The sequence below is a fragment of the Miscanthus floridulus genome, chromosome 7 (genome assembly GCF_019320115.1).
Source record: "Miscanthus floridulus cultivar M001 chromosome 7, ASM1932011v1, whole genome shotgun sequence".
Taxonomy (NCBI): Eukaryota; Viridiplantae; Streptophyta; class Magnoliopsida; order Poales; family Poaceae; genus Miscanthus; species Miscanthus floridulus.
Genome location: NC_089586.1, coordinates 56931743 through 56956535, shown reverse-complemented (window position 1 = coordinate 56956535; position 24793 = coordinate 56931743). Strand labels below are relative to the sequence as shown.

Below are 24793 nucleotides of genomic sequence, written 5' to 3'. Positions count from 1 at the left end.
GTGGTGTAGCAGTATGCACCGAAGGGCGTGATGAATGATGTCTTGATCTGGTCTTCTTCCTTGAGGGAGATCTGGTGATAGCCGAAGTAACAATCGAGGAAGGAGAGCAGTTCACAACCAATGGTGGAGTCTACAACCTCATCTATCCGAGGCAGACCGAAGGGGTCTTTAGGGCAGTGTTTGTTAAGATCAGTGTAATCAACACACATTCTCCATTCTTTATTCTTTTTTTGAACAAGAACAGGGTTTGCTAACCACTTAGGATGATACACTTCTTTTATGAATCTGGTAGCTAGGAGCCATTTTATTTCTACCCTAATAGCCTCCTTCTTGTCTGGCATGAATCGACGGTGTTTCTGCTTGATCGGTTTGATGGTCGGTGAGACATTCAAGGAGTGCTCGATCTTCCCCCATGGTACCCCCGGCATGTCTATAGGTTTCCAAGCAAACACATTGGCGTTGGCACATAGGAAGGAGACGAGTGTGCTTTCCTATTTGGGGTCGAGGTGAGCCCCAATCTTCACAATCTTGGATGGGTCGCCGAGGCCAAGGCCAACCTCCTTGGTTTCCTTGGACATGCTGAAGGTGCGAGGAGGCTCTAGCGATGGGATCTCCAGGTCATCAGCAGGCACCATCTTGTCATCGGTGACCACACTGGCCATCTGGATGGAGAGGTCGGTGGCTTTGGCGAGGGTGAGACTCTCTATCTCGTAGGCGTAGGCGATGGAGAGGTTGGCCCATAAGGTGAGGACACCTACAAGTGAAGGCAACTTTAGCACCAGATAAGCATAGTGCGGTACAGCCATGAACTTGGCCAGAGCTGGCCAACCAAGTATGGCATAGTGTGTGGTGTTGAAGTCGACGACGTAGAAGTTGTTGTGCTCGACGCGGTAGTTGCTTGCCATGCCGAACTATACTGGTAGGGTGATCTCTCCAAGTGGTTTGGATGCCCTACCAGGTACCACACCCTAGAAGGAGGAGTTTGAGGGTGTGAGATCTATTATCCCAAGGCCCAACTCCTTTAGGGCTCCGGTGAAGAGGAGATTCAGAGCGCTCCCACCGTCGACGAGCACTTTTATGAAAAAGCACCTTCTGGATGGTTACGTCAAGGACGAGGGGGAAACGCCCTATGTAGGGGATGTCCACCCACTGGTTGGCCCTACTGAAGGTGATGGGAACCTCGAACCATGGGTGATAGCTGGGGTTGGCGGTGGCGTCTTTCGTAGTGACGGTGAGCACCCGCCAAGTGGCGAGGTTCCATTCTCTTCTACTCTCGATGGAGGCGAGGCCCTTGAGGATGGTGGCAACCACCTTGTTGTGGTCTTAGAAGGCATTGTTATTGCCTCTAGGTGGTCGATGGCCTCTGGCTTCGTTGTTGGTGTCGTCGTCTAGCTTTTTGTCCTAGAACTCCTTAGCCAAGACGAGGCAGTCCTTCATCTTATGTCTAGCGTTCTTGTGGAGAGGGCATGGGCCATCGAGGATCTTCTTGTATTGCTCATCGTAGTTGCACTTGGCGCGAGGTTCATTGATGGTGGTGATGATGTGGTTTGGCCGGTTGCGGTGATTTTGGCCAGACTTAGGTCCTTCTGGCCGATCCCAACCGCTATCACGATGGTAACTACGGTCGTCGTAGCGGCAGTCATTGTAGCATCAGTCATTGGGGCGATCGTCGTAGCGGCGTGTTGGGCGATGAGTGCCCGCATCCTCATTGAATTGCACCTCGACTTCCTCGGTGTTGGCGTACTGGTTGGTGGTCGTGATCGTCTCGCCAATCCCTATGGGCAACTTGTGTTGGAACTTGGAGCGAAGCTCATGGTGGTGGAGTCCTTGGATGAAGGCAGTGATGACCTCAGCTTCTGTTATGTTGGGAATAGAATTCCACATCTCAGAAAAGTGTCGGATGTAGCTACGAAGGAGCTTGGACGACTTCTGGTTGATGCAGTTCAGATCGTGCTTGGTGCTGGGCCGAGTACATGTAGCCATGTAATTATCGGTGAAGACTTTTTTAGCTCTTCCTAGGATCCGATGGAGTCCGGGGCAAGGCTTGTAAACTAGCTCATGGCAGCTGGCGTGAGCATGATGGGAAGATAGTTCACCAAGACACTAGTGTCTCCTCCGGTGGCATGGACAACAGTGGGATAAGCCTGTAGCCACTATGTTGGATTCATCCTTCCTTCGTAGGGCTTGACCCTAGTAATTTTAAAACCATGGGGCCACTGAAGTGTTTGGAGCACCCTTGTGAATGCTGGAGGCTCTTTGGGGTCCTCAAGAGCTGAGTCTAGGTTACCGTACTCTTGCTTGTACTCCTAGCGGCGACGTACTTCTTCTTCATGGCGACCGAAATGACATTTGTCGATACGTCATCGTGCATCTCAGAGATTGTTGAGGTGCAATCGGATGTCTTGGTCGACCTCCTAGTCAGGTTGGCAGTGATGTTCAATGTGGTTGCCCCTAGCTCCACCCTAGAGGGGTTGCCTGTCATCGCGGTGTTGGTTGATGAAGCGACTTGGGCGGCGATCGGATCTTGTGGCGACTGATCAGCGAATCGAGGTTGTGAAGTAAGAAGGTCTCTGATCCTGGCGGATCTCATTGACCTGGCAATGCGCCACTTTAAGCATTGCAGCGACCTTGGCGACCTCCGGTGTCTGTGGGAGCCGAGTGAGCTCGTTGGCAGCCATGGCTAGGTTGGCACTTGGGGTCTTGTAGATGTCGTGGCCATCAACACGGACAAACTCGTCGTCAAGGTTGCATTGGAGTGGTCTTCCTTTTGAGTCAAGCTGCTACTCGGCCCTGGCAAGGACAATCTCGTTTGCTCGACGCTGTGCGCAGTTGACGTTCTGGTTCTCGCAAGCGGTGCATTCCTCTGCGGTTTCACTGTTCCGAGGGGGGCTATCGATGCTGACATTGAAGATTGCGCCGCCATAGAATGGAGGGGGAATAAGTAGTTCGGTGGTCATTTCGGTGACAGTCTCCATAGAGCCCTAGGACTCGAAGTCTAGATTCTCCTTCGGGATGGTCTAGAGGGACGCTCCAGAGCGTTGACCAACGTGGAGCATGTTGACGGCCAACGAAGGTTGGTCGATGATCTAGTCGACGGGAGGATGGACATCTCCAACCTGGTTGGCGAATCTACCCCTTAGTGCATCTTGGTAAGCAGTGGCAGCGTTGGTGAACTCAAAGGGTAGGGCCATAACCCCTGGAGTTTCCCGAGCAGCCTCCGATAGATCTGGATCGGAGGGTGGTCAGCGCTAAACTAGAGTGTCCAGAGCCAATTCGGCGATGGAGAGGCAATCGGCGAGTTTCAGACCAACCCGATCGATGGTCAGATCAGATCATCATTGTTTATCTGCCTCCTCTAGTAGCGAGGAAGCAGGTGGTGAGTTGTCGATGAAGGCGACCTTGGTGGCAGTACCGAGATCAGATCTATAGTCACAGGTGCGGGGGTGATCGGTGCTGAATTGATCTGCATCGGCTCGAGGAGCTCTCCGACAACATCAGCGTTGATGATCCACGAGATGGATCCGACCATGAAGATCTGGCCGGGCTGTGGGAGGGACGAAGAACCAGTAGAAAAATCCATCTTGTTTGTCAAGGAAATAGCATGCACACCCCTACCTAGCATGCCAACTATCGATAGAATATCGTCAGCAGTTCTTTGAGGGGTATCCCACAAAGGTAGATTGATCGGTAGAGAAGCGTGTGATCAAAATCAAGAAGGCAACAGAGACACACGAGTTAGACAGGTTTAGGCCATTAGTATGATGTAATACCCTGCTCCTGTGGTCTGTTGGTTTGTATTATCTATCATATGATATTGCATGAGTTTGGAGGGGGTCCCTGCCCACCTTATATAGTCTGGGGGGTAGGGTTACAAGTCAATTAGATCTGAGAGATAACCAGAAAGTAATAACAGATTACAGGAATCTTGGGATCATACGCATCCTAACAGATCTTGTAGTATCTTCAGGATATCTTCCTGGTGTCTTGCGGGAGGCGCCGAGCAGAGTCGTGCCCCATAAGGCTTCGTCTTGTGGGCTGGGCCACCCCTAGGGGCGCAGCCCATGTGGTCTGCCATGGGTATCTGGGGTCGTACTCCCACAGGAGAGCATGAGTTATAGTGGAGGAAGAAAAGAGAATGAGAGGAAGAAGTCCTTCAGGATCGCTGGGTCCTTCTACTCCTTTATATGGGTCCCGCCGATGCTATGAACGTCAACATAGATAGCTTTTCGTTATGCCCCTGTCCATCACTGGTGCCTTGTGTAGGCATCGTCCGCTAGTCATGGCGTTCCACTCTATCCTAGTGGACATCGTGGTGAACTAACGCGCCTATCAGTGTCCAGACATGAACCCCCAGGTATGGCCCGTCGTGCATAGCGGGCTACATTGAGGCATGCTAGTCTCTTCCCTAGCATTAGAGCTTTGACCCAGGCCCATACGCTTGGACCTAGGGTGGTTGGTGGTGGTATGGGTCTCCATTGAGAGAGATGGAGCCTCCAGCCTCTAGGTCGAGCGAGGCAGAGTTCCTCCCCAAAGGCCAGGCAAGGAGGAGTGCAAACCTAAGGCTTGGGTGAGGCAGAGCCCAAGCCCAAGGGTCAGGCGAGGCAGAGCCAGCCCTTAGTGGTCGGGCGAGGTGGAGCCTATGACCTTGGTGTTGGGCAAGATAGAGCCCGTCCCCAGAGGTCGGGCGAGGTGGAGTCCGCCCTTAGGGGTCAGGCGAGACAGAGCCCACGGCCTCGGTGTCGAGCAAGTTGGAGTCCACCATTAGGGCTCAGTCGAAGTGGAGCCCACACCCTCGGTGTCGAGTGAGGCGGAGCCACCCTTAGGGGTAAGGCAAGGCAGAGCTCATGGCCTCGGTGTCGGGCGAGGCAAAGGCAACCCTTAGGGGTCGGGCGAGGCGGAGCCCACAGCCTCGGTGTTGGGCGAGGCAGAGGCAACCCTCAGGGGTTGGGCAAGGTAGAGCCCATGACCTCAGTGTCGAGCAAGGCGGAGCCAACCCTCAGTGGTCGGATGAGGCGGAGCCCATGGCCTCGCTGTTAGGTAAGGTGGAGCCAACCCTCAGGGGTTAGGTGAGGCGGAGCCCATAGCCTTAGTGTTGGGCGAGGCGGAGACAACCCTCAGGGGTCGGGCGAGGTGGAGTTTGCACACCTAGGGGTCGGTGGGAGCTGTAGTCACACTCTTGACTGCTCAGATGAATAAATGTTGATGGTTATTAGCTCCTCTTTGGGTAACCTAGTATTGGTCCTCGACAGTAGCCCCCGAGCCTGCGGAGGAGTAGGATACTCCTTTAGAGGCTTTTTTTCAAATGGGAGGACTCTGAAGGCCTTGGCCTTCTTTTGTCACCCACAGTGTGACCTAGGGACGGTGATTCCCTTTCCTCGAGCCCCCTCCTATGGCAGGGGCTTGGTCAAGGATCAGTTCGTCTTTGCGATTGTCTTCCCTCAAGCATTTTTTCAGATAAAAATGGAGGGGCCGAGCCTTGCCATGATTTTCCTCTATGGACGAGCTGTGGTGCTCGGTGAGTTATTAGCTAGCTAGTTCAAGTGGGGTCCCATCATCCTGTTTGTGGGGATCTAGCTAGGGCAAGCTTGGTGACCAACTTTAGATTCTCAACGGTCAACCCATATAGTTCTCGGGTCTGTTCGATCGGTCCCAAGGGCTCTCTGCCTTTCATTAGGAAAAAACCATGGATCATACCTGGCTGAGACTCGCTTGTGGGCCGAGATGCCCGTGGCACTCGTGCATCTAGGTACTAGCCGCTTGCAGGCCCATCCCTTTCATTCCCTTATCTTAAGGGTGCCTAGAGCGGTTGTCAAACCCGTCGATGGGCCAACCTTTGAACTCCTAGGCCTAGGCAGGCCATGGAGGTGTTTTTTGATCCGTATTCCTCTTACTTGTGACGAGTCATGGCCCATCTAGAGAGGCAAAAAGTCCGATAAGTTTTTCGAGGGGACGGATAGAGATTGCATGCGCACTTCCCGTGATGAGATGTTGTGGTTGATCATGGCAGGCGTGGAGATCTAGGCGGGTGGTTGGTTTCCTCACACCCATTGCCCCTACAAAACCAAAGGGTTCACCCCCTAGGTTCCATACCTTGCATCCTTGCCTCCGCAGCCATGACCGTTGCTGCCAATCTCTTGCCTCCGCATCTTTGATGTTGTTGAGCCTGCATCCATCTGCCCCCACCTCCAATGGATCTGTGGTGCTGCTCTAACATCACCTTCCAGCGCATGGAAGGTCTCATCCGTCGCGGTCTTCTCCATGCATGGATCTTGGCCGAGGAGTGGCTGCTGCCTAGTGAGGAGGATCTATTGTCGCTGCCCGACGGCTATGTGGTGTCGTTCACCCACTTCCTTGAGCATGGGTTCATGACCCCCACCCATAGATTTCTTCGGGGGCTACTGCACTACTACAAGATTGAGCTGCAACACCTCAATCCTAATGGGATCTAGCATATGGCGGCATTCATCGACCTATGTGAGGGATTCCTGGAGATCAGTCCCCACTTTGATCTATGGAGGTACTTCTTCACTATCACCCTCTAGAAGAAGAGGGAGAAGAGCGATAGGCAGGAGCTGCACACACTGATGGGGTGCATTGGCATCCACCTCTGGATCAACCTGGTCGGTGAGTACCCATCGATGCAGTTGTCAATGTCCAATAAGGGGTGGCATTCACAGTGGTTCTACCTCAAGAACGATGCCGCCGCCCTCTACTAGAGTTTACCAGGTGCCTGATCGAAGAGGCCCCAGAGTCGTGGAGGAAGTGGGGTGTCCCGGAGGACAAGAAGAAGATCCAGGACCACATCGCCGCCATCCACATCCTGAAGGAGAGTGGCCTAAAGGGGTCGAGCATCATCGGGGCCTACCACGTGTCGCAGAACCGACCAATTTATAAGAGTACAAGTACAATGGTAGCCCACAAGCAATCGCACTGTCATACTTGAACCCATATAAACCTGGTAGTCCGTCGAGTACCACGACGGGTCTCGATAAATGATTTACAACAACCAAGATCGTACATGATTCAACATACATGTCACATATTACATAAAGTTCACAGATACATTTTCATCATTAGAGTATGAAACAAAGTTATTACAAACTAAGTTTGATAATCAAAAGCAGAAGCAAATTAAGTTTGAAAGTAAAGTTTCCAACATAGTTTAATATAGTGCCAAAATACGATCACAATCCACAAAAGGATGTAGAGGGAGTAATAAAGAAGCCTGCCCAAGGCTTACTCCTCATCCACAGTGGGATAGAAGCAACTCTTGCAATAACTATGATATACAGTGCCATCTACAACAATGGGAAATAAAACCCTGAGTATGAGAAGGTACTCAGCTAGACTTACCCATCATAAACCAGAAATATAATGACTCCAAGGATCATGCAAGGCTGTATAAGTGGATGTAGCTTGGCAACATTTTGCATAAAAGTGATTAACTCAGTTATATAATTATGATCCTATTATCAAGTTAATTATGACTATCCATCTCTAAATTAGCAACTAACCTTTGCCAAACATGTGGTATATCATTTTAAAAGCATACAATAGTAACCATAGCAGGTATTGTAATTCCATATTCATTCAAACCATCATGTTCCATAACACAGTTACTACAATGATGGTACTAGCCAAGTTTCTCACTGTCCATGAGAGACGGCGATTCGAATCGATTTCAACCAGCTGGGAATTTATTCCTAACACAAACCCCAGCAGACCAGATCATTAGTCACCTTTGGTACAACTCAGGTCCACATTTCGTGGGTTTGTACCGCGCCGCACAATAGGGGACACCAAATGCCAGGACGTTCAGGCTTAGCCTACCCTTGGGCTTAGTCTGGCTCCCTACAAGGAGCGCACAACAGAACGGGGCTCGGCCTGAGTTGAGCTACTCAGCTTCATGGTGGGAACGAGTTATCCGGCCAGCTAACTGATAGGCGTGCGTTCAATCTTGTCAAACAACGCCAACAACGGTACGGTCCTTAATCGGCACAGACAGAATCACATGAGTCAACCTACGCATAGACTCCTCTCGGCCTTGATTTTCTTTTACCCCATGGTTCTATTCCACGATAGCAAATATAGCCAATCGTGCTCCGGTATCCCCTATATCTCGCAGGTGACAAAAAATCACCTGACTTCTACCGGTCTAAGCATGGCTAAGCATATATTCGATCCTGGACCTACATAGGGTTAACGGTGTATATATCTGGACAAGGAATTTATATGCATCAAGTGGTTCCATTCACTCTTATAACCTAATGCATCAATCATAAGGACTTAAGTAATCATTTATAAAATACTGGGAGACTTAGAATGCTCCGGGGCTTACCTTTCAGAAAGGATGTGGGGCGGTGATCAGGGCACTCCGAAAGCTCTTTTGGGTTCTGCTCCTCGCCTTCGGGAGCTGTGGCTTAAGGATTCTCCTGCTGGTCTCCTTCCTCTACTTCGTCGAACACCAGCAACATTATTTCTTCCTCCGATCCTAGATGCATGAATATGGCATAAGGTATTGCTAATGTATGCATGCCGATAAGTATAATATGATGATACGTGATGAATGCATTCTTATAAGTATTCTTAACATCATGGTGCTGAAGTAATAACAAGTGTATCGTGAGTATGTGTGTCGGTGTTTTGGACTGGCGGGCCCTCAACCAACTAGTGAAAATGTACTGCGTGCCCCTAATCCCGGATGGTGATGCAAAGAGACACAAGGTTTATACTGGTTCAGGCAAGAGGTGCCCTACGTCTAGTCTAAGAGATCGATCTTGTATTCCTTGCACCGAAGTGCTTGTAGTAGGGGTTACAAGCAGGGCGAGAGAGGGAGCTAGTCCTAGGTCTCTGCGTGGAGTGGTGTGGATTGCTTGAGATGTTGATCTTAGGTAGTGGGGAAGCGTGCATGTTATAGAGTGTCGCTTGCGCGCGAGTGAGTGAGTTTGTTTGTCCATGTTCGTGCCCGTTCGTGTCTATGCGTCCCTAGAAATGGCCCCGGTCTCTCCCTTTTATAGTTGAAGGGGGACAGGGGTGATACATGGGGTTCCTACGTAGCGTCATGCGAACAAAGTTGGCATGTCCGAGCCCTGTAGTTTGTTGCTGTGGTGGCATGGTCAGTGAAGCGGTCTTGTCCTTGATGCAATGGAGCGACATGCCGGTCACGCTCGGTCCTGTGCGACGTGGGGGCTCTAGTGATAGCTTGACGTAGGGCATGGTGGACGTTGTGCCGGTCGCTATGTGTTGACAGTGTAAAGAGCCGAGGCTCAGTTGGTGCCGAGGCCGAGCCATCGTGGGGGGCTCAGTGAGCGCGAATCCTGAGGCTGCCGAGGCCCTAAAGTGGATTGCCAAGGCTAGGAGGGAGCAGTTGGTCATGTACACTGATTCTGAGGCTACAGGTACCCGGACTTGACTCCCCATGCAGCACTGTCCTCGGAGTAGGGGTTAGGTAGCATAGTGTAGTACGGGCATCAGTCATGGGCACAGTGCCGAGCACAGCGACCGATAACCCCTGCCCTATCCTATCTTGGGCGGCATGGTGTTGATGCGACTCCCATCTCGTTGGTCACTCCACTGTGTCGAGCCGTCGTCCGGTTGACATCGCGGGCGTGGTTGGTCGCGTTAGTTGGACGTGACATTCTACCAGGGAAATCGGTCGAGGCGGAGGCAACGGGGCTGTTGCCGAGCCGGCATCGAGTGAGACGGAGAATTGATACCTCGTCCGAGGCCTTACACATGGGGCCTCGAGCGAGATGGAGAATTGATACCCCGTCCGAGGCCTTACATGTGAGACCTCGAGCGAGACGGAGAATCGGTTCCCTATCCGAGGCCCTTCGCTCGAGGCCTCGAGCGAGGCGGAGAGTTGGTAGGCCGTCCGAGGCCTTTCGTGCAAGGCCTCGAGAGAGGCAGAGAGTCAGTAGCCTTAGACATGGCCGGTGGTTAGCCAATAGTTGTCTCTTGGCTTTGATTTTGACAGGGTCTAAGTGATTTTTTGGTTTTTGCTTAGGGGACCCCTTTTTATGGTACCCGACAGTAGCGCCCGATCCTCAGGGAGAGTGTGAGCGCTCTCCCTGAGGTTTTGACGAGACTCGGTTCATGGTGGCTCCTAGCGGGATGGTGTTTCATACTCGAGGCCTCGGTGGGTGCGCATGAGCGCACCTGCCGGGTGTAGCCCCCGAGGCCCTAGAGGAGTGGATTTATTCCTCCAGGGGCTTTTCTTACATTGTGCGAGGGGTTTCATTGCGTTTGCCGAGCCCATGAGTGCGAGTTCGGGTCGCTAGGTCTCGGCTTGGTTGCAGGAAGAGCCCCCAAGCCTCTGCACGGAGCGAGAGGGCAATCTGGAGTTTCCCTGTCTTTTTGTGTGACCCTCGCGCATCCTTTTCGTTCGGAAGGAGGGGTGGAGCATGCTAGGCTACCCTCGGTGGGCGCGAGCCGTGACACCTCTGATGAGCTGTTATTGGGTAAGTCTGAGTGGAGGCCCATGCCCCATTCGATATGGGTCGGCTAGCGGTCCAGAGACGCACTCAAAAAGTACTAGAGGGCTTCTCTAATGGGTCCTAGGGCCATTCGATTGGCCTCGGGGGCTCGATGCCTCCCTACGGTGGGATTCCATTCGGAGACCTCCCTGCCGGTCTTGGACACGACATAGGGCATCCCGAGCGATCGCTTGCTCGAGCCTCGGCCATGTACAGGCTTGCCCATAGTTGTCCCTGACTCTATTGTCCTAGGGCGGCTATCGAAACCCTCGGGGGGGCCAGCCTTTGAACCCCTAGACCGCAACGGGCTTGGTGCCCTTTATCGCGTTTTTCCAAGCCTTCAAGTGCGAGCTTGGGTTGCTTGTCTCCGTCCTAGGTGCAGGAAGAGCCCCCAAGCCTCCGCACGGAGCGAGAGGGCGGTCAGGAGTTCCCTTGACTTTTTGTGTGACCCTCGCACATCCTTTTCGTTCGAAAGGAGGGGTTGTTTGCCAAGCCCTTGGGTGTGAGCCTGGGTCGCTGGGTCTTGGCAAGGTTGCAGGAAGAGCCCTCAAGCCTCTGCACGGAGCGAGAGGGCGATTAGGAGTTCCCCTGGCTTTTTGTGTAACCCTTGCGCATCCTTTTCATTCAGAAGGAAGGGTTGTTTGCCAAGCCCTTGAGTGTGAGCCTGGGTCGCTAGGTCTCGGCAAGGTTGTAGGAAGAGCCCCCGAGCCTCTGCATAGAGCGAGAGGGCGATCAAGAGTTCCCCTGACTTTTTGTGCGACCCTCGCGCATCCTTTTTGTTCGGAAGGAGGGGTTGTTTGCCGAGCCCTCGAGTGCGAGCCTAGGTCGCTGGGTCTCGGCAAGGTTGCAGGAAGAGCCCCCTAGCCTCTGCATGGAGCGAGAGGGTGATCAGGAGTCCCCCTAGCTTTTTGTGTGACCCTCGCGCATCCTTTTCGTTCGGAAGGAGGGGTGGAATGTGCCAGGTGACCTTCGGTGGACGCGAGCGGTGACACTTTCGGTGAGCTGTTATCGGGTAAGTCTGAGTGGAGGCCCGTGCCCCCTTCGATTAGGGTCGCTAGTGGTCCAGAGATGCACTCCAAAAGTACCAGAGGGCTTCTCTAGTGGGTCCCAGGGCCGTTCGATGGGCCCTGGGGGCTCAGTGCCTCCCTGCGGTGGGATCCCATTCGGAGACCTCCCTACCGGTCTCGGACATGACTTAGGGCATCCTAAGCGATCGCTTGCTTGGGCCTTGGCCATGTATGGGCTTGCCCATAGTTGTCCCTGACTCTGTTGTCCTAGGGCGGCTATCAAGACCCTCGGGGGCCCAACCTTCGAACCCCTAGACCGTAACGGGCTCGGTGCCCAGTTCCTTCATCTTAAAGGAATCGGGTGGGGGATATTCCCTTCCCATCGGCTAACAATGGCAGGTGTGCCTTTTGAGGCAGTTTTCTCATGGAGGCGAAATGGCGCCTGCCGCTGCTGCGGTCAGACACGACGCGGTGTTAGTGGATGGGATGTAACTGTGCGTGCGATTAATAAGGAAAAGGTGGGCACGTGGGCGGTAAAATAGGATCTGGATTAACTGTATCAGATTTGAGGGAAACTTCACTGATTTCGTCGCCCGTCCGCTTCGCCCCCTTCCTGCATAAATACATAATGAGCCTTGCCACTCCCCTCCTTACCTTGCCTACGTTCACCTTTGCTGCCCTCGAGCCATTGCTAGGAACAGAGAGCGCCGAGGAGAAGAAGGGAGAAGGGAGAGGGAGAGGGAGAGCGGGAGAGGCAGAGCGAGGTTTACCACCGTAGCCGCATTGTCCACCGTGCAATGGCCGGCGGCCCTGTTATCCTCTAGGAGGATCCTTGGGGTCCGTCCGACGTGACTGTGGAGACGCTATAGTCGCTTGTCGATGATGGCCTCCTTCGCCCGGTTACCGACCCCAACCGGTCAGAGTGGATCGCTCCGAGGGGCAAGCTAGAGCCGAGGCCACGTGATGGCTACATCGTGAGCTTCGTGTCCTTCCACGAGCATGGTCTTGGCCTGCTAGTGGACCAGTTCATGAGGGCGCTCCCATACTAATATGGCATGGAGCTTCACAACTTCAACCCTAACTCCATCACATAGGCGGCCATCTTCATCGCCGTCTACGAGGGGTACCTGGGCATTGCCCCCCATTGGGAGCTATGGCTCCACCTCTTCTGGGTGGGGCATACCACCAAGCCAATGGGCACGACGGGCACGAGGAAGGCAATGAGGGCCAGCGGCTGCACTCTCCAAGTGCGCCAAGATCGGTAGCACCTTTACATCCCGGCCCAGCTCACGTCATCCAATCGCCGTTGGTACACCAGCTGGTTCTACCTCCGTAACGATGATGGCGGACTTCCGCCCTACATCGAGCAGATCATGGAGAGCCAGCCGGAGAAGTGGAGGTACGGCATCCCGCTAGCCGACCAGCCCAAGCTGCAGCTGCTCTTGGAGGGGCTAGAGAGGCTACGCAGTCACAGCCTTACGGCGGCTGTGGTCGTGGTGGCCTTCCACCGTTGGAGGGTGCTACCACTGATGGCTCGGCGACGGCGCCTGTTCGACATGAGACCGGATGAGCCGATCGACGGCATCCGAATGTACGCCATCACCTTCTCTGACGAGGAGATTCTACGTCAGGTGAGAGAGACGGTGGAGGGGTGGCTGAGGATTGGTGGTCTGACCCTGTTCGTGATGCGCCCATCGTGGGGGTACCTCTCTCTAGTAAGGCACGCGCTGCTACGGCCCCCGAGGCCTCCTCGTTCCTCGCTGTCTCCTGTTCCCTTATTTGTGTTCGCCATTCCTGCAGGGGATGAGGGACGTGCGAGCCTCCCCACCGCCCATTCTCGAGGATGCAGAGTGGTGGGCGATGAACCGGGCACACGTCGAGGCGTAGAAGAAGTGGAAGGACGCCAAGGAGGAAAAGCGCAAGAGGAAGATCCTTGAGCATGAGGAGCTGGAGAAGCGCTGCCGGTAGAAGAGGTAGGATGGTCTCCCGGTTGAGGCGTCTCCATCGCTATCACTGTCGATGGACTCTTCGGGCGAAGATGACGAGAGTGAGGTGGGGCAGGGTCCCCTAGACCATCTCCCTGATGTTAGGGGGACAACGCTCAGGGCGTCAGCGAGCAAACTGACACTTCTAGGAGGAGGAGGAGAGGATGCCTCGGGGCCGGCAATCGCCCGCCCCGAGGTCGAGGCCAACACGCCCGAGGCATAGGCGTTAGGGAAGCACACCATCAGCCTGGTGGGCTCGACGGCAGAGGTGGAGCAGGTGACGGTGGGGCGACGCAACTACCCCCGTAGAGGATCGAGGGGGTGCCGGAGCCCGGCGAGGGCCAGCCGACATCGACGGATATAGAGGTCGTGCCACCACCGCTGCCACCACCGTTGCAGAGGAGGGGCGTGGTGCTCAAGCGGTTGTGTCCCCATTCGTGGTGAGTGTTTTTTTGGTGGAGTTGGCAGCATCTCCCATTCGTTCCTTGGTTGTATGCTAACCTTGTCAGAGTTTTGCTTTCAGCCGGAAGTGTTAGGCGGAAGTGCCCGCCTTGGTGCCGCGTAAGGCGCTCAAGGTGAGCACCAGCTCCACTGCCCAATGGTGGTGGAGGTGCAAGCCACCATACAACATGGCACGGTGACGGCGAGGACCGACCTAAAGGAGCCGGTTGCCTAGGGAGAGGCTACCTAGGTGGCCACGAGGCAAGCGGGGGAGGAGGAGCCTACGCCCTGTGGGGCTGAGGCCCCGAGTCAGATGGGGCCGAGGTGCCCTCAGTTGCTGAGGCCACCGAGGGCGAGGCTGAGGCCGAGGCAATGGAGGCCAGGGGGCCTAGGACTACCGAGGCCAAAGTGGCGGGGACCGGAGCCCCGAGACCACTGAGGCCGGGGTGGCGGGGGCCGGCGTGAGCGCGGCAAAGCCAGTGGCTTAGGAAGTGGAGAGGAAGGCAGGGCAAGCGTCAATACCGCCGCCGGTCCAAGGCCCGCTGCCATTGCAGGAGAGCGCCTGGGAAGTGGAGGTCCATTCGATCTCCTCCAACGATACTTCCTGGGCAAAGGAGGTGGCCAATGCCGAGGTGGCCGGCACCATGGAGAAGCTGGCTCTGACCTCTGGCGAGGGAAGCTCAGCCCTCGTGCGGGTACAACCCAAGCCTCACGGGTGGGATCACCCCCATGTCTTGTGGTGGAGCCGGGACGACCCTAAGGGGGAGTCTCTGTTCGCTCTCGAGGATGGGGCTGAGGGGGGCGCTGGGAGACCTTCGAGTAATACCACCATCTGGTGGAGCGGTCGCTGCGGACAGCGCTGTCCGTCGTGGCCAACGATCTGCCCGGGGTCGCCTAGGTACGCGCCTTCTTTTCTCGTGCGGTGTCATCTTTTTCCAAGTTTTCTTACAGTGCATGACCCTTGTTCTGCCTATCTAGGAGCTCGAGGCCTAGTCCCTCGGGAAGTCTCTATTCCTCCAGCGAGAGAGGGACATCTGGGATTAGCTCCGGCAATAGAAGGACCTGCTCGCCAATGCCAACGAGCTTCTATCAGTGCAGAGCATGGAGGTGGAGGACCTCCGCCTTTGCTATGCTGATATGATGGCCAAGGCGGCCATGGCTCGAGGGCAGGCCGCCCCTTTGGTGGCGTGGATCAAGGAGTTGGAGGAGGAGCTGACCTGAGTGCCGGCGATCAGAACACCTTCAGGTCCCGGGCTAAAGAAGCGATGGCCTCTGCCAAGGCCCTTGTTGGGTAGCTGGGGGTGGAGCAAGGCGTGCATTTGCTGACAAAAGGCGCCCTGGCAGAGGCCCTCAAGGTGGTCGAGGCCTCCCAGACCGAGGCTCTAGTCTAGAAAGGAAAGGCCGAGGGTGAGTCCTATTCCCCTCGTTTTACTTGTTTTTCTTGTGTTCGACCCCTAACTCCCTGGTGTGATGCAGAGCTAGAGACAGAGGCTTCCAGAGCGGCTGAGGATTCTTAGGTCGAGGACCAGAGCTAGAAGGAGAAAGCCAAGGCCTCCTAGATCGAGGCCCAGCACTGGGAAGAGAAAGCCGAGGGTGAGTCCCATAGGGCTTCACCCCTGTTTGGCTTATTTTCTTCTGCGCTTGACCCCATCCTGCTTGTTTTGGCATAGGGTTGGAGAAGGAGGTCTCTTGGGTAGCTGAGGCCTCTATCGCAGTGTAGGCGGTGCTCGAGGCCAAGATCAGGGAGCATGACGCGCTGTAGAGCACCGTCCGTACCGTCTATGAGGCCCTAGAGGTTGAGGGGGTTGAGTTAGGCAGCTCCCTTAAGAGCTGCTTGACCGCGTTGAGCGGCCAAGTGCGCGAGCGACTCCGAGGGGCGCTGCACACAGGCGTCAAGCGCTCCCTAGCCATCGTCTCCTTACACTACACTAGTGTCGACCTCGAGGCCATCAGCGATGGCTACGTCCTAGCCGAGGATGACGAGGAGGCCAATGAGGAGGTCGTGAAGCTGATGGAGGCGGCTGAGGGCCCCAGCACGGCATTGGCAAAGCTATTCAAAGAGGAGGTGGTTCCTCCCACGGCATCTGCCGACGCTAGAAACCCTGAACCTTGACCTAGACCGAAGGGGCCATGTAAATAAACTAGGATTATTATCGTGACGTTTGTGGCTATCGAGGCCTTTTTTAAAGTACTTATGCATCTACACTTTCTAATAATTTTTTACGGTATTTCCGAGCCTCTACCCTCTGTCTCGTTTCTAAACATATCTCTTGCAAAAAACTTCCTCAGAGCCTAAGCTACCCCTCGGGTAGAAGGTGGTGAGGGAGTGCCGTAGCCCGGAGGTGTAGGCCATCTCGTGACTCGGCCGGCCTTTTGGCCCTGAGACAGACTTTTGGTCCTTAGGTATTTTACAATCGATCTGTCAGAGCGCGCTAGAGAGTTTGGCATAGAAATTTTTTCGAAAAACGACTAAAAAATGGTGCGTGGGACTTAGGGGGGAATCCCCCCTTCTAGCCCCCGAGGGAGGCTCGGTTCTGCAGAGGCAGAGCCGTGTCTTGTTCGAGCCCCATAGTGGGCACCTCTGCAGAGGCGGAGCCGAGTCTCCCTTATGGTGTTATCATAACGCTAAGGCCCACGATGAGCTCGGGGGGTTTCTCAAAAATTAGAACAATTAAAGAACGCTTCTTTATTGTATTTCGAGAAACAATGTATACAATGCTTGGAAATTTAAGGGTAAAAGCGACGTAGCTGTTCTATGTTCCAAGCATTGGTGAGCATTTTGCCCTTTTCGTTGGCTAGCTTGTAGGTCCCGGGCTTCAACACTTGGGCGACAATGTACGGCCCTTCCCATGGTGGGGTCAGCTTGTAGCAGCCCTTGTTGCTTTGCCTCAGTCTCAGCCCCAGGTCGCCCACCTTCAGGTCTCGGCTTTGAATGTGCCGGGCTTGATAGCGTCGTAGGGCTTGCTGGTACTTGGCCAAATGTAGCAGCGTGACGTCTTGGGCTTCCTCCAGTTGGTCGAGGGTGTCTTCGTGGGCAGTGCAGTTTCTTTGCTCGTTGTAGGCCTATAGTCTCGGGGAGCCGTGCTCTAGGTCAGTGGGGAGGATGGCCTCGGCTCCATAGACCAGGAAGAACGGTGTGAACCCCGTGGCTCAGCTCGGGGTGTTCCTCAGGCTCTAGATGACCGATGGGAGTTCGGCAAGCCATTTTTTGCCAAATTTCTTCAACCGGTTGTATATTCTTGGCTTGAGGCCTTGTAGGATCATGCCGTTGGCACGCTCTACTTGGCCGTTTGTCCTAGGATGTCCTACGGCTGACCAGGCCACACAGATGTGGTGGTCATTGCAGAATGTCAGGAACTTGTGGCCGGTGAATTGTGTCCCGTTGTCAGTGATGATGGTGTTTGGGACACCGAACCTGTGGATGATATCAGTGAAGAACAGCACCGCTTGCTCGGACTTGATTCAATTGATCGGACGAGCCTCGATCCACTTGGAGAACTTATCGATTGCTACTAGCAGATGGGTGTAGCCCCCGGGGGCCTTCTGCAGAGGCCTAACCATGCGAGCCCCCACATGGCGAATGGCCATGTGATGGGGATGGTTTGGAGGGCTTGGGCTAGGAGATGCGTCTGTCGTGCATAGTACTGGCATCCCTCGTAGGAGCATATGAGCTTGGTGGCGTCAGCAATAGCTGTTGGCTAGTAGAACCCTTGGCAGAAGGCGTTTCCAACGAGCGTCTGAGGCGCTGCATGCTGCCCGCAGGCTCCTACGTGCAAGTCCCAAAGAAGGGCTTAACCTACCTCGGTGGTGATGCATCATTGAAGGACGCAAGATGGGCTTCGCTTGTACAACTCGCCATTGCTGAGGACATAAGTCTTGGCTCACCGAGCAAGCCATCGGTCTTCAGTCCTGTCTGCGGGAAGCTCTCCTCAGATGAGGCAATCAAGGAACAGGACTCGCCAGTCCATGCCCTAGTTGGCCTCGGGAGGCTCCGCATTGACTTTCATGACCTCGGGCTCGGCCGAAGGGGTCTCGGCGACAGAGGGGGCCTCGAGCCCTATGGTGGGCTCAACCGGTGGGCCCTCTCCCGCCGCCAAGGCATAGTCGATGAAAGGCTTGTGGAGGTCTCTGGCGAAGACGTTCGGGGGGACCAGGGCCCGTGCCGACGCCATCTTTGCCAGTTCATCCACGACCTCATTGAATTTACACGCGATGTGGTTGAGTTTGAGACCATCAAACTTGTCTTCAAGGCGATGTACTAGCTTGCAGTACGCCTCCATCTTGGGGTCGTGGTAGTTCAACTCCTTCATTACTTGATTGACAACGAGCTACGAATCACCCCACATGTTGAGGCATCACACTCCAAGTTCGATGGTGATCTGCAAGCCATTGACGAGGGCTTCGTACTTGGCTACGTTGTTGGAGGCAGCGAAGTGGAGCTGAATCATGTAGCACATGTGCACTCTGAGGGGTGAGATGAAGAGCAGACCTGCGCCTGTCCCGGTCTTCATCAGGGACTCGTCGAAGTACAGGGTCTAGCATTCTACCTAGACTTGAGCGGGTGGCAGTTGGGTGTCGGTCCACTTAGCCACAAAATCGGCCAAGACCTGAGATTTAATTGCCTTCCGAGGAGCAAAAGACAGGGCTTCCCCCAATAGTTCGACGGCCCACTTGGCTATCCTACCCGAGGCCTCCCGGTTATGGATTATTTCTTCTAGGGGGAAAGATGACACCACGATCACCAGGTGGGACTCGAAGTAGTGACACAGCTTGCGTCGAGCCAAGACTATGGCATAGATCAGTTTCTAGATGTGGGGGTAGCATGTCTTAGTCTCGGAGAGCACTTTGCTAATGAAGTAAACATGTTGTTGGATAGGTAGGGCATGCCCCTCTTCCTGCCTCTCGACCACCACGGCCATGCTGGCCACTTGGGTCGTTGCAGCAACGTAGAGTAAGAGGGCCTTGCCCTTGGCCGATGGTACTAGGATGGGAGGATTGGTGAGTAATGCCTTGAGCTTGGTGAGGGCTTCTTCGGCCTCGGGGGTCCAAGAAAAGCGCTCCGATTTCCTCAAGAGGCGGTATAGAGGCAAGCCTTTTTCACCAAGGCACGAGATGAAGCGGCTTAGGGCTGCAAGGCATCCCATAACCCTCTGTACTCCCTTGAGGTCTCGGATTGGTCCCATGTTGGTCACGGCTGAGACCTTCTCCGGGTTGGCCTCGATGCCGCGCTCTGAGACTATGAATCCCAAGAGCATGCCTCGGGGGACCCCGAAGGCACACTTTTCGGGGTTGAGCTTGATGCCCTTCTCTCTAAGACACTTGAAGGCTATCTCCAAGTCATTGACGAGATCATTGGCCTTCCTAGACTTGACCACGATGTCGTCCACGTAGGCCTCGATGGTTCGCCCGATGTGCTCGCTAAAGACCTAGGTCATGCACCGCTGGCATGTGGCCCCTGTGTTTCTGAGGCCGAACGACATAGTCACATAGCAGTACATGCCGAATGGTGTGATGAAAGAAGTCATGAGCTGGTCAGACTCTTTCATCTTGATTTGATGGTAACCGGAATATGCATCAAGGAAGGATAGGGTTTCACATCCCGTAGTGGAGTCGATGATTTGGTCGATTCGAGGTAATGGGAAAGGGACTTTTGGACATGCTTTATTCAGACCAGTGTAGTCTACACACATTCTCCACTTCCCATTTTTCTTCTTCACTAATACAGGATTAGCTAACCACTCTGGATGGGACACTTCCTTGATGAATCCAGCCGCCAAAAGCTTCTACACCTCACCGATGGCCCTACGCTTTTCCTCGTCGAATCGGCGTAGGCGCTGCTTCACCGGTCTGGAGCCGGCCCGGATGTCCAAGGCGTGCTCAGCGACTTCCCTCAGTATGCCCGGCATGTCCGAGGGACTCCACACGAATACAACGGCATTTGCACGAAGGAAGTCGATGAGCACAACTTCCTATTTGATGTCGAGGGTGGTGCTGATCCTCAGCGCCCAGTCATTAGGGCAGATGGGGTCGATCGGGACGAGCTTGATGGCCTTCGTGGGCTTGAAAGTCCCGGCACGATGCTTGGAGTCAGGCGCCTCGCTGCCAAGCCGGTCAAGGTCGACGATGAGGGTCTCGGCCTCCATGAGAGCTCAGCGTACTCGATGCATTCGATGTCATAGTCGTATGCATGCTCGTACATGGACTCGACAGTGATGACACTGTTGGGGCCTAGCATCTTGAGCTTGAGGTAGGTGTAGTTGGGGACTACCATAAACTTGGCATAGCACGGCCGCCCCAGGATGGCATGGTACGTTCCCTTGAACCCAACCACCTCGAAGGTGAGGACCTCCTTACGGTAGTTGGAGGGAGTACCGAAGCGGACGGGCAGGTCGATGCGCCCAAGGGGTCACGTGCATTTTCCTGGTATGATGTCGTGGAAAGGCATGGCGTCACCCCAGAGCTGCGACTGGTCAAGCTCTAGGAGCTCCAAAGTGTTGGTGTAGAGGATGTTGAGGCCGCTGCCTCCGTCCATCAACACCTTGGTGAGCCGGGTGTTGCCGATGATCAGGTCGACGACAAGTGGGTACTACCCGGGGTTCGGAACATAATCGGGGTGGTTGTCCTGATCAAAGGTGATCACCTCTTGAGACCAGTTGAGGTACCGGGGAGTGGCCACTTTAACCAAGAAGACCTCCCGGCGTTCCCTTTTCTGCTGGCGTGCTGTGAGGCACTGTGGGGGTATTAACCCCTATACCCTTACGGCTAAGCTTGGGCCAGCCTGGATCGATGGGTTCGGTCCATCCAAAAGACGACGTGCGGCCCAGCAAACCTGGTTGGAGTCCCACGCAAGGAGTCAAGGCAGATTTGGTGATCAAGCAGGATCCTGGTCGGTTAGAATAGGAATCCTTGTCCGGCCACATATGGCAATTGTAACTGACTAGGATTAGTTTCCAGATCTATAACCCTGCCCCCTAGACTATATAAGGCAGGCAGGGGATCCCTCTAAAAAACATCTCTCATTGACATACAGCAATACCAATCAAACGCAGGACGTAGGTATTACACCTTCTTGGCGGCCGAACCTGGATAAAACCTCATGTTTGTCTTGCATCACCGTCTTGTTTATGACTTGCGCATCTGTCTGCTGACAATCTACTACCTTGGGCATACCCCTAGGTAGACTGCCGACTGTATTTCATCGATAGTGGCGCGCCAGGTAGGGGGTGTGCGTATTGCTCTCCAAGCAAACAAGACGGCCATCACCTCCAGCTCCATGGCTACGCCCAACGGCCTCACGTTCACCGTCGGCCAGATCACCTGGACCACCGGCTCCAACGACGCCATCACCATGACCACGGGGGAGGCGTGGATTCAGTCTGCGCCGACCACTACTTCACTTGCGTCGGCTACGGCTCCGACCACTACGGATATGGCTCCGACCACTACGGATACGGCTCCGACCACTATGGCTACGGCTCCGACCACGATGGATCTGGCTCCGACTATGGTACATCTGGCTCTAACCACGCCTACATCACCTTCAGCCACGCCGATGACCCGTCATACACTTCCCCGCTACAAAGGGAAGCAGATCGACAACACCGACCTGCTCGACTCCATCGATCGGGTCGGCACCAAACTCGCTGAAACCCTAGCTCTGGTAAGTACGATTCAAAGTCAGCCTAATGAGCAGGTAACCGCTCCCCACAACAGATCTATCCAACCAGCTTGGACCAGTTGTCCTACGTGACTTGGAACAGATCTCGTGGTCATATCTACTCCTGAGGGGTGCTCCACTCGTCGCCAGCCGACCTTCACAACAGGTCTCCGACTCTCCAAGTACGAAGCCTTGATGGAGAACCACCAGGTCCAACCCTACGACCTGTGAAACACTGCTTCCAGCTACGCGTACAACCTACAATGCCGCCCGGATCTATGTTTTATGCGTCGACCTCGGCAGAAGCCACGCAACTTTGTCAACATGGTCCGGATTGAAGATCATCGAGAAGGATCCATCCACACGATCCAAGAGGATGACTCCAGCTTCTCATCTGGCACCGCATCTGATGCCTCCGTCCACACCAAGCTCCAGCATCATGAGGATGAAGGCGTCGAGTATGATCTAAATATCCCGGATCATGCCCCGGGATTCCCGCAATTCCCGTCTTTCCCGCCAAGGCGAGGGGGTTTGATCAACGTAGTCAGCAATGACGAACCACCGGCAGTTGGCGAAACAGAACAAGAAAGGACTACATGCGAAGCACGCAACATTGATCGGTTTAATCGTCGGCAAATTGAAGCTGAAGCAGACCAGGAGGCACGGCGCATAAGGGTCCAGCCACATGACCTCAATGATGCTTTCGATAGGGTGGGAGACAAACAAGTCTTCAGGACTCCAAGTGCTAACGTAGCCATCGCCATGGCGGTAATGCAACGGCTACCGAACACCTCGGAAACCCAAGTAGTTCGCGACGAAATACAAGCCTATCTGACGGCTGCTATGGCCCAGACCGCGGAGATTGCAAACCAAGCTCAGGATCCATCCGTGTCAGTCGAGTCAAGCCACAGCCGCCAGCACCCAAGTCGTTCATAGCCACTCAACCAACGTGGCTCACGCAACAACGATGGCCATGATGGTGGCCAGAATGACAACCGTCATCGGGACAATGACCGTCGGGACAACTGCGACAATCGCAGCGATAACCATGGTCGCAGAGCTAATCCAGATGGCAATCGGGATCGCCGCGATGGCAATAACGATCTCCGCCATTACCTCGGTGGATGGGATCTGCGCGCTCGCATCAACCAGAGAGCCGACGATCGAGCATCCTACAAAAGCCACCGCCGTATGGAGTATGACACCACCCACGGTCCGCCGGGTCTGAAGCAGTTTACTCCGCACCTTCGCCAAGTCATATGGCCCAAGAATTTCAAGCTCGAGAAACTTCAGAAATACGACGGCAAGGAAAACCCTGAATTATGGGTCATGCTCTACGAAACTGCGTGCCGATCAGCCATGGCTGACGAGCACGTCATGTCTAACTACTTCCCAGTCGCTGTTGGTCATGCAGGTCACCAATGGCTGGTTAGCTTGCCGGCAAAATATTTTGATTCTTGGCAGGAGCTCAAGCAGGCCTTCATCGACAATTTCATCGCTACTTGTGAACAACCCAGCAACAAGTATGATCTGCAACGGATCCGAGATCAGAAAGACGAACCACTGCGCGAGTACGTTCGGCATTTCTTGGAGATGCGCATCAAGGTCCCATCAATCTCCGACAACGAGGCAATCGAGGCTTTCGTCACTGGTCTCCGCTTCCACGACGCCCTAAGAGACAAGCTCCTCCAGAAGAGACCCGAATCAGTCACAGCGCTCTTGGCCACCGCTAAGAAATATGCGGACGCCGACGATGCTAAAAAGATAATTATTGAAGAAGCAGCAAGGGTTCCACGCTCCGACCACCCTCCACACCACGACGATTACCGCGGTAGTCGTGGTCGGAACGACAATTTTGACCGCCGCAACCGGCGCAATGACTCCCGCGACCACCGCGACCAACATAATCAGCGGCGCAACCGCCGTGACGATTACAGGAGCAAGCATGCTCGGGAAGACGATGGCGAGGTCAATACCGTTAAAAAGGGGGGTGGACGTCGTAACTACGAAGACGACTACGCCAAAGCATTGAAGGGGCCCTGCCAGCTCCATCCTAGTCGAACCATACCATGGAGAATTGCCGTGTCCTCAAGACTATCTACATGCGTCAACAGGCTCCGGATACGTCCGACAAGCCTAACGACGCAGGGGAACAGCGCAACGAGGATAATGATGACGACGATGCAGACCCTCGTCACAAATACGTCAAGCCAACCGATCGCGTGCACACCATCATCGGCGGCAAGGTGTCCATTAAGACCAAACGAGAACGCAAGCTGCTCGCCCGTGCTTGCTTGAACGTGGCAAACACCGACAACCTTCTCACCGATCCGTGGCTCCCACCGTGGTCTCACCGTGAAATCTACTTCAGCAGGAAGGACCAATGGGCCGCCATACCTGAGCCAGGGTGTTTTCCCCTGGTCCTCGACCCTTGTATCAACAAGGTTCAGTTCAACAGGGTACTGATCAATGGCGGCAGCTCCATTGATATACTGTTCAAGAACAGTCTGCCCGCCCTGCAAATAGCCCAGGCGGACTTGAAGCCGTACGAGGCACAGTTCTAGGGCATTCTCCCCGGACAAAGCTCTACACCTCTCGGGCAGATCACGCTACCGGTGCAATTTGGGACTTCGGACCACTTCCGCACAGACTATGTCAACTTCGTGGTCGCTGACTTCGACGGCACCTACCATGCTATTCTTGGTCGACCGTCGCTCACCAAGTTCATGGCCATACCTCATTACAGGTATCTGGTGCTCAAGATGCCTACTGAGAAGGGAGTTCTAACCCTCAGGGGCAACGTATACATAGCTTATACCTGCGAGGACGACAGCTTCAAAATAGCAGAGACCCACGACCTCTCTATTCACATGGCCGAGACCGTGCTCGACGCTAAGAAGACCTCAGCCAACCACCTGAAGATCCTAGACCTCGAGACTCCATGCAAGAACATCAAGTCAAAGGAGCACAAGGTGATCCAGCTGGTCAATGGCGACTCCAGCAAAACGGCCCTTATTGGGGCCAACCTGGATCCCAAATAGGAAGACACGCTCGTCGGGTTCTTGAGGAGCAACGTGGATGTGTTCGCATGGAAACCTGCCGACATGCCCGGTGTACCTCGGAACTTGATCGAGCACTCCTTAAATGTCAACAGCAAGGCCAAACCAATCAAGCAGAAGCTACGACGGTTTGCTCGCGACAAAAAGGAGGCGATTAGAGTAGAAGTCA

At 54.5% G+C, this 24793-nt stretch overlaps 1 protein-coding gene across 1 annotated transcript; it reads right to left on the bottom strand.

Annotated features, from left to right (window-relative positions):
• Positions 1-491: 491 nt before the first annotated feature.
• Positions 492-905, bottom strand: LOC136465548 (uncharacterized). The gene has a single exon (XM_066464233.1). The coding sequence runs from the start codon at positions 903-905 to the stop codon at positions 492-494; it is 414 nt and encodes a 137-aa protein (XP_066320330.1).
• Positions 906-24793: the final 23888 nt, after the last annotated feature.

Bases quoted from the DNA above. Each gene is read 5' to 3' on its own strand.
- LOC136465548 (XM_066464233.1), bottom strand. From the start codon at position 905: ATGGCAAGCAACTACCGCGTCGAGCACAACAACTTCTACGTCGTCGAC.